Source organism: Cynocephalus volans, chromosome 6 (assembly GCF_027409185.1).
Source record: "Cynocephalus volans isolate mCynVol1 chromosome 6, mCynVol1.pri, whole genome shotgun sequence".
Lineage (NCBI taxonomy): Eukaryota > Metazoa > Chordata > Mammalia > Dermoptera > Cynocephalidae > Cynocephalus > Cynocephalus volans.
The window spans coordinates 102238631-102253134 of record NC_084465.1 but is presented as its reverse complement, the minus strand read 5'-3'; the positions used below and the strand labels follow the sequence as shown (position 1 = coordinate 102253134).

General features: G+C 40.1%; 1 protein-coding gene across 4 annotated transcripts in view; it reads right to left on the bottom strand.

Moving 5' to 3' along the window:
- RBFOX1 (RNA binding fox-1 homolog 1) overlaps window positions 1-14504 on the bottom strand; it is a 342829-nt gene that overhangs the window by 68278 nt on the left and 260047 nt on the right. For all 4 annotated transcript variants that reach the window (XM_063100620.1, XM_063100621.1, XM_063100622.1 and 1 more), the window contains exon 8: window positions 10423-10503. In XM_063100620.1, the coding sequence (XP_062956690.1) occupies window positions 10423-10503 (81 nt within the window). The remainder of the gene's footprint in view (window positions 1-10422; window positions 10504-14504) is intronic.

Here is a 14504-nt window from a genome sequence, read left to right as displayed (position 1 = left end):
AAGAGCAATCAGGCAAGGGGAGGGAGCCACTTCTGTGGTTGGACACACTTCTATCCAAGAAGCACCAAGAATCCCTACTGCAACCCTGCAATTACACGAGCGCCACTGGACACTCTTTTGCTACTCTATGCTGCTCACTCCCAGCTCTGCAAACTCAGAAAGGGCTTGGCTCAATTTGGAAAGCCGGGTCTCCCAGGAATGAACACTGGTTTCATTGCATAAACTTGTCCTCTATATTCCAGGAACCAAGCAGGATCTTATCTTTGGCCCCTGCAACTTTCGTGTTCAGAGCTCTGAACGTAGAAGAGGTTCTTTTTTCTTTTTTTTCCATTTTAAATCCATGTTAGTTTGGGAAAGCAAACGAAGTGCAGATGAGTGCTTTAAAAAATGAACTCTCAAAATAAGCTTATCAAACTATTGAAGGATTGCTCTCTCGCCTCTGCTGGAGCCTGAGGAAGGTGGGCATTGTCAAGGAGTTAAATCTGGGAGCTGCACCAGCTAGTTCATCCTCTTAAGAAAACGTGAGCGTTAAAATATACTTTCTGTCAATGCTATCACAGGACTTGGGGTTTCCAGGGAATTCCCCCAGAACAACTGCCTCGCTGCCTTTCGGAAACATCTCATCTTAGCCTTGTTCTCTGGCTGCGTATGCGCCAGAATCCCAGGGCAACGTAGTTTATTGTTTTAATATCTGTCTGACACAAAGCAAACATATCCTCTAGTGACTCCTTATCTGTCATATGTATTTCTGTGAAAGAAATATCAAGACAAATAAGATGTTTGGGGGCACACCATGGGATGGGAGTTTTTGCAATTGGCAGTCTTTTACAGAAGTGAGCCCCCCATGTGAAAAAGACAAAAGCCGCCATTCTGCATTGAGATTAATAACCAAAGCACCGAGAAAGCCAGATAGCAGCTGACTGAAATGTGGCTTTTTTGCAGATCCTTCCCTTAAGCAACTGGGGGTGTTCAGCAGGTGGGTGTTTTATTATTATTATTTTCTTGAATTTTTTTTTTAAGTGAACAAAGCAGCAACTACAACTACACGTGGACCATGATAATGACTCAGCCAAAGTAACCACAGATGTCTAGGAAAGACTTGTGGTGGTGGTGGGGATCGAAAATATAAATGAAACTGTTCTGAACGTAAGAGCTGGTACAATCCTCTTAACAATCACTCGTTAATAAATCAGAGCTGTGCTGGGCCATGAGGAAAACAAGGAAGATGGAGCCAAGCAAAGAGGTGGTTGGTACTTCAGGGATGGATAAAAATGGTTCCTGCAGTTCGTCATTGGTGGTTGGTAGCTTGATAGCACATCCAACTGTGGACCATCACTGTTTATTAAATCAGGCATGCACTAGGATTGAGACAACAGCAGAGCATGGCACACAGTAGGTGTCTCATAGCCTCTCAATCCATGGATTCAATGAAGGAAATAGGATCTCAGGAGCCAAATGTGTCTGTCCATAGTACTGAATGATGGTGAATAGAGTGATATTTAATTCTACTGAGAGGCATCCAAGTGGTAGTATTAATTGTAGAGGAATCTCCCCTCGGGTATCACCTCCCAAAGATCCTTACGAGTAATGCATCTGAAATTCTGAAACATTAGCATTATATATCTCTCTAGTGTATGCCCTCCCCCAAAAGAATGTAGGTACGGCAGAGACCAACTTGTGCATATCTTGTTTATGGCACAGCAGCAGTACATAGAATGGCACCTGGTGTACAGAAGGGATTTGATAAAGATTGGTTAAATGAAGGAATGCATTTTCAACTCCCTCCCTAATCAAAGAATTGAAAAAATGAGTAAAGAATGGAAAAAATTATTTCCGAGAAAATGACAAAGGGGACACAGGCATGCTGCCACCAGAATGCAGAGCCATCGACACAGAAAGAGAGGCAGTGTCTGATTCCCTGATTGGAAGGAGACAGTCCAGAGCCAGCATTGTTGGAAATGTAAGGAAGAAAACAGGAAAAGCCCTGGCAGAGGATGTGGGATACTGGGTAGGTTGATGGGGTCTCAACATTTTGTCCAGGGAAACTGAGGCAGACCTTAGAGAGGCCAACAGCACCAGAGTGGAGCCCCCAAACCCATATTTGTTTCTTTGTTATTTATTGTGACACCAAAACTAACAATTGATTCATTGTATCTAGATCAAATTTACGTATATACTTTAATTTAGTAAGTACTAGGAAAAAGGTATTCTTTTTATGTATTTACCTTACCATATCTGTTTTATTGTGTGAAAAAAAGGTGGAAATACAAAAGGTACATGAGGGTTCACATTTAAAAGAAGTCTCCTTTTTACCTCCACCCCCAAGTAGCCAGTTGCAGTGTCCTGCCCTTTCAAATGAGAATGATGCCCTGACAAAGAGGTTGCTAAACTATGGCCCTTGGACCAAATCTGGCTTGCAGACTGTTTTTGTAAATATAGTCTTATTGGAACACAGCCACACCTATGCATTTATGTATAGGTTTGTCTATGGCTACACGTATAGTAGTCCATGGCTACTTTCAAGGTATGACAGCAGAAGTGAGTAGTTACAACACAGAAGGCCAGTGAATTTAAAAATAAATCTGGCCTTAAAAAAAAACTGCAAACCCCTGGCCAGACACATGAGATAGGGAAATACTATCTTTCCAGAAATCATGGGGTGAAGAGGAGAAAACACAACGTTAGCCCAAACAGAGATGCTGGACAGGTGCTCAGAGGTTTTGCCTGACCATTCCCTGCTCACGTATTTCTAGGAGCCCAGCAGCAGGTGTGTTGCTACCCTCTGGGGTGCAAGTTTAGGGAACAATTAAGAGGGAAGGCTTGGGATTCAAATAAGCTGGGCTCAAAGTCAGTCTAGCTGGGTGACCTCAGACAGGTTCCTTACTCTCTGTAAGCCTAAATTTCTTCATGAGAAAAGATGGCATAATAATTCTTCCTATTTCATAGTTTTGGTAAAGATTAAGTGAGAAAGCTCATCCGCAGGGCTTAGCAGAAAGCCTAACATATAGTAAGTGCTCAACGAATATTACTTACTGTTATTATTATTATCACCATCACCATAATTCAGGGCTGGAACTAGGGTAAGGCCAGTTCGGTATGCACCTTGGGTGCAAAACTTAAGTGGGGAGTGGGGTGGAGGGAAGGACATGAAAAAACTCAGTAATCAAGATAAATCATGTTTTAATTCAATTTTTTAGAAAAACCAAATTATTTTTTTTTATTTTTAGTTTTTCTCTTATTTTAACATTTACTCATACATATTTGTGAGATAGAGTGTGCTGTTTTAATTTGTGCATGTGCTGCACAATGATTAAATTTTTTTTTCAAATCTATAATGAGCAGACTATCAAAATTTAAATAAAGAAGTGCTGCTCTGAGCCATATTGGATCCTGAGGCTGCAAAAGGAAAAATGAATAATACCCATCCTATCTTTATGGAAACTTTCAATATTTTGGTCATCATAGATCTTTTTCCATGTATTTTGATTTTTTACAATGTTGCATTAAAATTTTATGTATCAGGATTATTGAGTTTTTTGGCACCTCTTTGAATTTTGTCTTAATTGAGCTCCTCTGTAGTTCATGCTAGTTCTGGCACTATTATTTTTATTTTAAGCAACCCCTCCAGAAAACGTTAGAAAAAGTCATCTTGGAAGCAATCAGGAGCAAGAGAGAAAGAAGACACAGTTCCTTAAACCAATGTATCAGTAACACTATGACCTGTACATGCACTGTCTGCTGACATTCTCTTTATTGGGCAGAAAAATGAGGAAGCTGTAAATTAATTTAGTCCCTTACTTTAATTACAGAAACCAATGGAAGTGCTATCAATTACCTCAAAGTGCAATAGTGTAGGCCTGATTTATGTATGTTTCTGCCACCTAAATCATTGTTTTATGAATTCCACACAATTACTTCCATACAATCTGCAATCAATATATCAATTAAAACCATGCCATTACCATTTGCCCTTGAGTTTCACAGAAGTGAATAAATGAGGAAACAATTTTGCATTTTGATAACGTTTAGGTTCTCAAGCATTTGCCTGTGATATCAGATTGTTTTTTGAGGTGGGTTTGGTGTCAGAGGTGAAAATTTCAGGGGAAATTAACATTCATCTTTGATAAACTTTAGGATCTGTCCTGACATGGATCTAACATTTAGCTGTGGTTTTCATGTAACTGTGAATAAAATACAGTCATTGCATTGATAAGCATATGGAACTGCATGGAAATTTTTTCTGGAAAATGCTTTTCTAGCTCTTGACAAATAAAACTGGCACCCTTGTATCAAGGGGCTTGTTATGGACTAAATTGTGTCCCCTCCCCTCAGATTGATATGTTGATGCCATAACTCCCAATGTGATGGTATTTGGAGATGTGGCCTTTGAGAGATCAGGTGTAGATGAGGTCCTGAGGGTGTGGCCCTTACAATGGGATTAGTGCCCTTAGGTGAAAAGACACCAGAGAGCTTACTTGCTTTCCTTGCCATGTAAGGACACAGGGAGAAGGTGGCCCTGTGCAAGTCAGCAAGAGAGCCCTCACCAGAACTCAATCATGCTGGTACCCTGATATCAGAATTCCAGGCTCTAGAACTGTGAGAAATAAATGTCTGATTAAGCCACCCGGTGTGTGATATTTTGTTGTTACAGCAGCCCAAGCAGACTAAGACAACATTAAACAAAATTTTCTTCGGACAGGTATTTTGTTATCTAAAATCATATGTAAGGCTGATAACAACAGCAACAAAAGACATATATTTGCCTATATAATTAAAAATATAGAGTGGAATGTAAGCAAAGTCAAATGTCCAAAATAGGAAAAGGGTATGTAACATATATACTATTCACAGGTTATTCTCCATAATAAACAAATATCACTCATAATAAACAAATATCACTCACTTAACAAATATTGTCAATATTGTGAATTAACAATAAAACAAGAAAAACTCAGAAGTGGGAAGCTGTTTGAGAAATTCACAAGAAGTAGAGTCTAAATGACAATTAAACATGGAAAGATGACGTTCATTAACAGGAGAAGGGAAAATGCTAACTAGAACAGACTGAGGTGTAATTTTTCACCTGTCCAATTTATAAAATTAAAGAGAGCAAAAACATGTCATTGCTGGCAAGAATGTTGGGATGGAACTGAAATCCCATGTTTGGGAATGAAGGTATAGAATAAGAAGCACTGGTATATAAGGGGAGGTGCAAAGATTTTTACTATGGCTTTTATGGAAGGGATATAAAAAGAAGTAGCTTGAATGACTATGGATAGAGAATGATCGAACCCACTGTGAGCCATCCACACCATGGAACAGCATGAAAATAGCAAAAAGGCTTAAAGGGAGATGATCACGTGTATTATGAATTGAAACTAAATATGCTTAATATCTGTAAGGTGAACATAATATGTACGTGTATACTCCTCTCTGTGTAAAGTCAAACTACCAAATCCCCCTACCACTCCCTTCTCCTCGCCCCACCTCCTCCTGCCCATCACACACGTGTATATTCTTTGAATTAATATGAAGATGTTGTGGAAAGATAATTACTGGGAGTTCGTACGGGTTATTTCAATGATACGTGTTATTGGATAAAGTGGGGATATTATTACCATATCATTACAATCTTCTGTGTGTGTGAGTGTGTGCATGTATGTATTTATTTGCATGCTTTACCAATTACAATGAGCATGTTACTTTTGTAATTTAAAATCTATTCATAAAATTGTGAAGAAAACAAAACGAAGATGATAACATTTACCTGCTTCTGGAAACATCTACTTCATATGTAAATAAGGATCAGCAACAGCTGCCTTTGCCAATCTGAATCAGAAATAGACTTTCCCATTCATAAAACCAATGATTTACCTCCTGATATTTCAACTAACAAAAATGTAAGCTGTGTTTTTAATTTGAAAACGGTGTTCCTTACCTTCTTATTTCTGCCCGAAGCTGATTTTGATGTTAAGCATTCAGTGTACGTAAACAGTGCTGACGATAATATACCTAGTGCTTTCCCCCTGGACAAGAGGAGCCCACAGACCACTGGTCCTCAAGGTGGGGTGGGCAGCAAGCCCCCAGCCCTGCCCCACTTTCACCAAACCTCTCTGTGGAGGGGTTGTATTGTTTGCTACCCGAAGCCTGTTTAAAAATATTAATAGTAAACATTTTGCATTTTGTACAAGGTGGTCTTACCTAATTCCCTGGAGTTTTGCTCCAATGTAATTTAAGCTTGATAGAAAGTAGGCCCATTTTATGCATTGGATGAGAGTTATTGATCAGGACATGTAAGATGATGGGTGATATCCCATGATACAGTAGGAACTAGGTTTCAAACCAGCATAAAGTTCAGGGATGAGGAAAGAAACTGGGTTCAGTTGGGGTCAGATGGGGGAATCTATTGGGTTAGGTTGTATTGTTATAAAGTCATGAGTGAAAATCTTTCTCTTAATACTTTTATGTATCCTGGGTCATATTACTACGATGATTCACTTAAGAGGGAAAAATTATGCAAAAATGCATCTTAAAAAACAGATAATTTCAGTAGGAATTATTTTCATTATAGACTAATTCAGCAGGGTTCCTTTAAAAAGCATCTCCCCTACTGCATTTAAGGGTGTTATTTACAGATGATAAGCTATTTGGCTAGGAAGAGGAACTATTTAAGTCCAAAACATGCAAGGCCAGTTAAAGAGATCTGTGGAGGGGGGAAATAAAAAACAAACAAAACAAAACTCAGAAGTAATTTTGCAAGTCAGTAGACACATAGGATCCAATTTACAAAACTGTAATTTACACACACCTTTTATCAGGAGCACACCTGTTAGATAGAAATGAGAAACATGCATTTTCAAGTTAAAAAAGCAAGCGTATCATAGAAGACTGCTGAGAAGGAAGGGAGCCTCAACTTTGAGGAAGACAGTTGGATTCGCAGAGATAAAATGCTGTGCCTATCAGATGTCAAAGACAACGACGTGGACGAGAATCTCAGCTCTGTGCAAATCAGACCTGGAGGGAGGAGAGGGATCTGGGTGACCATGCGTATGCCGCAGAGTGTGTGCGTATACAATAACTGACCATTGGCATGGTGGCTGAATTGTTTAAGGAAATAGGATGTGGCTTTGTACTAGAATATGCCTCATAGTCTGGGAAATAAAACCTTAGTAGATGTTGCAAAGAAGCCAATTAATTGCAAATAGCCTGGGCCAAAAAGCTGTAAGGTAGAAAGGAAGGTTCAGCAATGTATCTTAGGGATGTACAGATAAACTTTCCACCCAGTATCATCGCACAGCCTCAAGATGGAAATAATCTAAGGCCCCTTTGGCTACCCAGCTGGAGAAAGGGAGGTCTCAGAGTTGGTCACCACCACAAAATACTATGTGAGCTTGCTGATCTGATTACCACTGCTTAAGGGATTGACAAGTGCAGATTCTTACTGTTAAATACTAGGCTTTTTTGTGTATTCTCATGGGGTAGTAGGATTAGCTATTAACTGTTTTCTTTAAAACTGCTATATAAAAGGGCATTTATTTTGTTTAATATTTTTGGAGAAATGACTGTGAACCTAAAGATTTAACAATGGAGATAGATTAAAATGTAACATAAACAATAGAATATGAAGTCATTAACATATTTTCACAAAGAATGCATAACAAGTGAAAATAATAAGATGAATAATGCATAGGTAATATGACTCAATGTAATTTAAAAATGAAGGATGTTAGATACATTATGCGGTTTCTGTAATTATAAATTTTTACTGTAAAACTTTGAAAAAAAGTGCAATTATATACAGTGAAGTGATATGGCCACTTTGCATTTTTGATAATAAAATGGACCCTTTAAATAAGAGATTGGCACACTTTTTCTTCAAAGAGAGCAGATTGTCAATATTTTAGTCACCTATGTCTCCATCACATACTCTTTGTTTTTGTTCTGTTTGTTTTTACAATCCTTGGAAAATCTAAAAACCGTTGTTAGTCCATAAGCCTTCCAAAACAGGCTGTGGACTGGGTTTGGCCTATGATCATCACTACAAAACACTGTATGAGCTTGCCAATCTGAATAACTAACCTCTGTTTTGGGTTATTTTATTTCCTCTGTATGCTTCAGCTATTTTATCATGGATGATGTGTGAAATATTTCCATGCCTGATATGTAGGACACACACTTTCTCCAGGTTGCTATAAAATAGCTATCCTGATACAAAGTAGCACTGTTTTGGAGTTCAGTTGTTTTGTTCACTTCTGTAACAAAACTGAAATATAAATAGGTCTTATGATCATATAGAGCCATACTTTCCACTATGGTAAACATAGCCCCATGTGGCTAATTAATGTAACATAATAAAATAAAATAAAATAAAGGTATCATCAGCACAGTTGTGGGACAGTACAGATACAGGAAGATTTCATCCCAGATGGTTCTATAAGACAGCAATGTCAGAGAAAAAAAATGAAAGAATAATCTGGGACTCAACCCTATGGTGAATTTTGGTACAACAACTCTACTTCAGAAAATACTATTTATAGAGAAGAAGGAAGGGGAGGAAAATAGAACAATGGCAGGATTTAGAGCCAAATGGACCCAGAAAGGCAGCTGAAGGTTGAACAATTTCCGCAGGTTCAAAAAACAAATCTATCACATACTAGCAGTGTGATCCTGGGTGAATTACTCCACTTCTCTGTGCCCTCCACTTCCTCAGCTGTAAAGCAAGCATTATGATACTTACCTGGTGCCGGTTTTGAGAGGAATAAACAAGGCTGAGCATGTGAAAATGGGCAGTAGCATCATAATTCTAGGAGAGACATGCACACATGTTTACACTGGCCCAAGTGGGCCAATTTTCATAAATTCAGAAAGATCCACTTCTTGCCAGTATGGTTTGGCTTCTTGGGGGGCCACAGAAAGATACACTGCATTTAATTAATGCCAAAACTGCTACTGAAGATTATATTCTGGATGGCAGAAGCAACTGGCTGCCTTAACCTCTTGGAGACTTCAGTAACCTTTGGGCTTATTGTATCATTAAATTTTTGGCCCCCTGTGACTGCTGATAACCTTTGTCCCCACAGCAAGGAGTCTGCTTTGTCTCAGCCTCACTTTTTGGGAAGGAGATGCTTGATTTGGGCACAACGGGGAGGATTCTCCTCTGTCTCTCTCTCTTTGATCATCACGATCCCAGTACCTCTACTCCCCTCCCCCCTCCCTTCTCCAGCTAGTCTCAGAAGCAGTTCTCACCCCCCACCCCCACCCCCAGGACCTCAGACTCACTTTTGAGCACTGACCCTAATGAGGTTTTGTTTGGCAGTTATGGGAATTTCATAGGAGTTACACACACTGTACGAAATAGATGATAAAGTCTCAGATGTGGCTGAGAGACTGTTTGAGGCGGGGGGCAAACCACCTGGGAGACCATGATGGAATCATTGGAGCTTTAATTCTTCAACCTGCTCTCAGAATTGGGGTGGGGATGGGGCACTCTTCACCCCAGAGCATCTATTCCAGGCAGAGGAATGTTTGGTTCTTCCAAGTCAACACTGTGATCTACCTTCTATATTTATTTTTGTTCTCCTTCCTCCAGCACTTGATGCTGATTTTTATGTACAGTCATGCATTGATTAACAATGGTGATATGTCCTGATAAATCGTTGTGCAAACATCATAGAGTATACTTACACAAGCCTAGATAATATACCTAGGCTATATGGTATAGCCACTGAAATCTTATGGGCCCACCCTCATGTCATATATGCAATTTGTCCTTGACCAGACAAGTGCTCCTACTTTTTAAAAGACCATTCTTTATTGTTGCCCTCCCCCTCCCCCCAAGTTAAATAGCAAAGTGCCACATTTTTCTTTCTTCTCCTCTTCCTCAGTGGAATCACACAGCGAAAAAAAAAGAACAGCCTTGCAAATAAGTCACTAGCCACAGGCTGGTAATATTCTCCATAGTAAGACAATTGTGCTCAAGAGTTCCAATCAAGCATCTTTGCTAGGCTAGGATGCCATTTGGATGGCCTGCATGTTTTATTTTATTTAAATTATTTTATATTAATTTGCAAAGCTGTGATAGAAGGCAGGCAATGAGCTATAGCTTCCCCCCTCCCATAACCCTTCCCGCCAACCTAAAGCCCACGTCCCATCCACTGGACCCAATCCTGACAGGTCTAACAAAAAATGGCTGGGACATCTTGGAAGTGAGGATTTAGATGTGGATGGTAATGAGCAGAGGGATTCAGATACTGGGGCAACAGGGGAAACAGAGACATGCTTATGAAAATCAGCTTTACCTCATAGAGGGCCACAAGAGAGAGTGGGATGGAGGGAGAGGGGGGAGAACTTACATGGCAGGGAAGGTGATGGGACTCAGATTTAGGTCACAAAACAAAAAGAGAGCCACAGCAGTGGGCTTACTTGCGGAAGTATATACAAGTGAACTGGGGGCACTGTACATGGAAGATCCCTCCTGGTTTGCCTGGCACAACAGCACCGTGCCTACGAAAGAGAGAGAAAGATGGTATCCGGTTTGGGAACAGGCACACTACACCTGAGAGATCACAGCAAGGCAAATGAGAAAGGCAGAGAAATGAAAACACAGCCACATCCCAGAGCGCATGATGGGGACACCCAAGGATGCCCCCTGCCTTAGCCAAAGGGAATCGGTGGAAGCCCACCCTGCTCCCCTCCCCCCACCCATCAAGCACGTCATGACTTTTCGCATGGGGTTTGAGTAGCAGGGTCTGGCTGCCCCAGGACACAGTTTCAGATCAGGAATGGAAGCAGCATGGCATACTCAAAAGGGAACTCTAGAAATATCAGAGAGAACTTGATAGTATGCCTGACTCAAACACCACTTTGCTGCGTGATCTTGGACAGTCACTGTACCTCTCTGTGCCTCAGCATTCTCATATGGAAAATACCTACCTCCAGGAAGGGTTGTAAATTGTGTGACTAGAGGTATGCCCAAGGTAGGGAGGGGCTGTCACATAAATAATCGCTCAATAAATGGTAAGCCCTAGAGTTGATAGGTTTATAGAAAACGTTTCCTCTTCTTAAACTTTAGTCCTTCTGAATCAGTTCTTTGGAGGAAGAACAGAAGTGAGGCAGGAAAGAAATAAATGCAACTTCTGCCATCCTCATGACCCATCTTGGACCTACACTGGACACTGGGTGAAACCACTTTTGTCTCCTGTGTTTCTGGTTTCTTCCCTAAAGCGCTCTACCTTCCTTCCAGCTGGAGAGAGGCTGCTTAACTAACCTTGCAGACTGCAGCTGCATTGCAGGGATGACTTGTCTGCACCTGATTTAAAACAAAGGGCACTATGCTGATCCCTGAAAAATGGAATTTTACAGAGGGAGGAATGGTGGAGTTCTGAGATACTTCCTCAATCTATGACATGGTTGGAATAACCACCCAATCCAGGTATGACCAGGGTCGGGAACCTTCGGGGTATCAATTTTATTCTCCTGCTGCTGCAAAGCCCAAACTCAAAGACTTTGAAAAGAATTAGAGAATTTTGAGGTTTCTGGTCACTTCCCTGGCAGGCTAAGGTCAACCATCCCAGTTTGTTTTCATATTCCCTGTCACCACCACAACTGGGAAGCAATCTCCCATGAAAATAAGCCTACCTTATAACCGCACCTCCGGGGACAGCAAATCCCTTATCCCTGAAGATTTGTCCTGGGGAGTGGTTCTACAGTTCTTTTCTATCTTCCTCCAGGTCAACAAAAGGGGAGTTAAAACTTCCAAAGTGAGTGGGGTTCTGCCAAACAGAGAGGAACTGCCACATCGTGCCATTAAGGCACTGCAACCAGGCGCAATTCTAAAGGTGTTCTCTCCTGACCTGCAAATCACCATCCTTCAGGTAGCTGGCCAAAATAGATGGATCACAGGAGGAACACTGAGAAGGCTTTTTCAGATTCCATTTCCACCCTCTGTTCCCTATGCCTGTCTAGATTCTGGACATTATTTTCAGGTAAAACAACAATTTTATTAAAATTCCTGATCCATCTTGCCCTTCCTTAATCACCAGGTCTAACAGCTCCATTCAGTCTTTCACAAGGAGAACTACCCTGTGGACACAAGTCTTACCTGAAGAAATGCCCCTGGTCTTTTTCACATTTACTCCCGCTTCCCATGCTTATGGCTTTAAAAGAGTTGCTCCCCCTTGCCCCCCAAAATAGCCCTAGATATGAGAGCAAAATTAACTGACCTTCTCTTAGTAGTAAATATATTAAGAGTCTGGGTGGGCATCTTTGCTAAACTGAAAGTTTTCTTCTTTCTACTTCATTTGAAAACAATTTATCACAACATAGAAGATGAGCCTTCATATGGTCTAATTCGCCCTCAGTGGGCATTTCCAATTATAGCAGGTAATTGGCATAGTAATGGGGATTAATAGCAAACAAATAAAACCCCAGATGATAGAGGTTTGGGTCTAAAATCAACCAGCAGGAGGCAAGCTACCCACCTATAAAGACTTTCCGTAACCCCCTGCCATAAGTACTCTTTATAAATAAGAGTTCAAGTGTGATCCTGCAGAGATCGTCTGTATAATTTTGTTCATTGTTAGAAATCTTAAAGAAAAATTAATGTTTCTACAAAATATATTGAGAGCTACCAAATCAGAATCTTCTAGGGTGAACTCCGGCAGGTGCATTTCAAAGAGAAAGCTCTTCCGCCATTCTCTCCTGCTGAAAACCACTCCCTCCCTGGTTAAAAACCACTTTAAAAATGAGATCTGAACTTTCTTGGGGTGCCTAGCTTTCAAAAAGTAATCTAATTGTAGCAAAAACACATCCAGAAGGATATTTCATTATCTTATAGTTAAAACCTGTTGGTCAATTTTCAATATTCCCAGTGCAATTTATAGAATTCCATTGGGACACAACACAGATTTTGTCTAGAAAGCTAAACCCTGGCAGGGAATAATAAAGCTTTCCTAATTTTTTTTTTTTTTAATGTTGTGGATCTTGAGAAACTGGGCTGAAATAACTTCTTTGGAAGCGCCTTAGTAATAATAAATAAAATAAAATAAAATAAACCTTTATACAATGATTTCGACCTTTGTAAAACAAAATCCATGCCATCATAGGGCCTGGTTTTTATTTTCCCTAAAAACGTCCTCCAATTTAATTTGCAAAATGTTTACAGTATGTTTCCTTAGTACTTTGCGACCTTTTCTTAAAAGCAGGCTTTGAATTCAACAAAAACAAAGTAGCAGAGAAGAACACTTTAACCTCCATGCATTTTTTGGGCTGGGGCAGGTAATGTGTGTTTGTTTAAAAAAGTAAGTCAGATAGATAATAGGGTGCAAACAGCAGTATGAAGTGTTTACAAGTTCGTTCAAAGCACTTCCCAATACAGTATTGACCCAGCATTTTGATGAGTCCCCTGGACTTAGTCTTCTATCTGTTCCCACACCCAACCCATAAACCATCTATTTCCAACTACCATGATCCTTAGTCTACAAACATGGTGACATCCCATACTTCTTAGGCTACTGTGCCTTTGCTTATTAAAATCCTTACAATTTAAGGATGGCAAATAGGTTCAGTCTGTACCACTATCTCCCCTTTCCTTAGCCAGGACATATATCAGTAATCAGTTTCAATATTATCCTTTCCTATTGGCCTGGAACCCTCAGAATCATTCTTAACACAGCTACCAGACAATTACTACCATTTGATTAGAGTTGGTGGAGGAAATGAAACCTCCATGCCATTCTTGCTCCTAGTGTTAGGTTAAACTATATGAAATTAATCTTTTATGACAAATGTAGTTGAATGTTAGCACTTTCATGTGGTTCAACTTAAGAAAAAAGTGGCTTCCCCTGTCTCTCTTCTGCATAGTTTAAAAGTGACCTCCTCTCTTCCCTGTCCCCAGGAGTGAATTAATTACTCCCTCTTCTATGCTCTTATCATACTTTAAAAAAAATCCCGCTGGTAGATCCTTTGTCATGCTGTATTACAATTTTCTATTTACATATTGGTCTTAGCTACAGAATCCCCCTGGGGCACAGTCAAATCAGATTCATCTTTTTATCCCCAGAACCTAGCAAGTACCTGGCCCTCAGTGGGATTAATGAATATGATTGAATCATAATATATTTTTAAAGAATTCTCCATTTCTATTTTCTTTGCTAAAAATAGTGCTTTTCCAAACAACTTGTCTTGAGGATGCCTTCTTCTTCCTGTCGTATACAACTGGGAATTCGCATGCCTAAAGTTCAAATATATTTACAAGCTATATCTAAGTGATTCACTTGTTTTCTCCTCTTTCCTGGTTCTTTTAAGGTTGACTCATCCAGTGTAACAGGAAACCTGGGCAGCCTAGTAATCCATTTCCTGGACTGTTGATGGCAGCAACTGGGCTCCATGTGACAGACTTCAATCTGGGAATAATCAGAGCCTTATCTAAAGCTTATGACACACTAGTGCCAGGATGGTCAGCATTCCAAATCCTGGAAGGATGTCCACACAGTCACTCTCAAGCA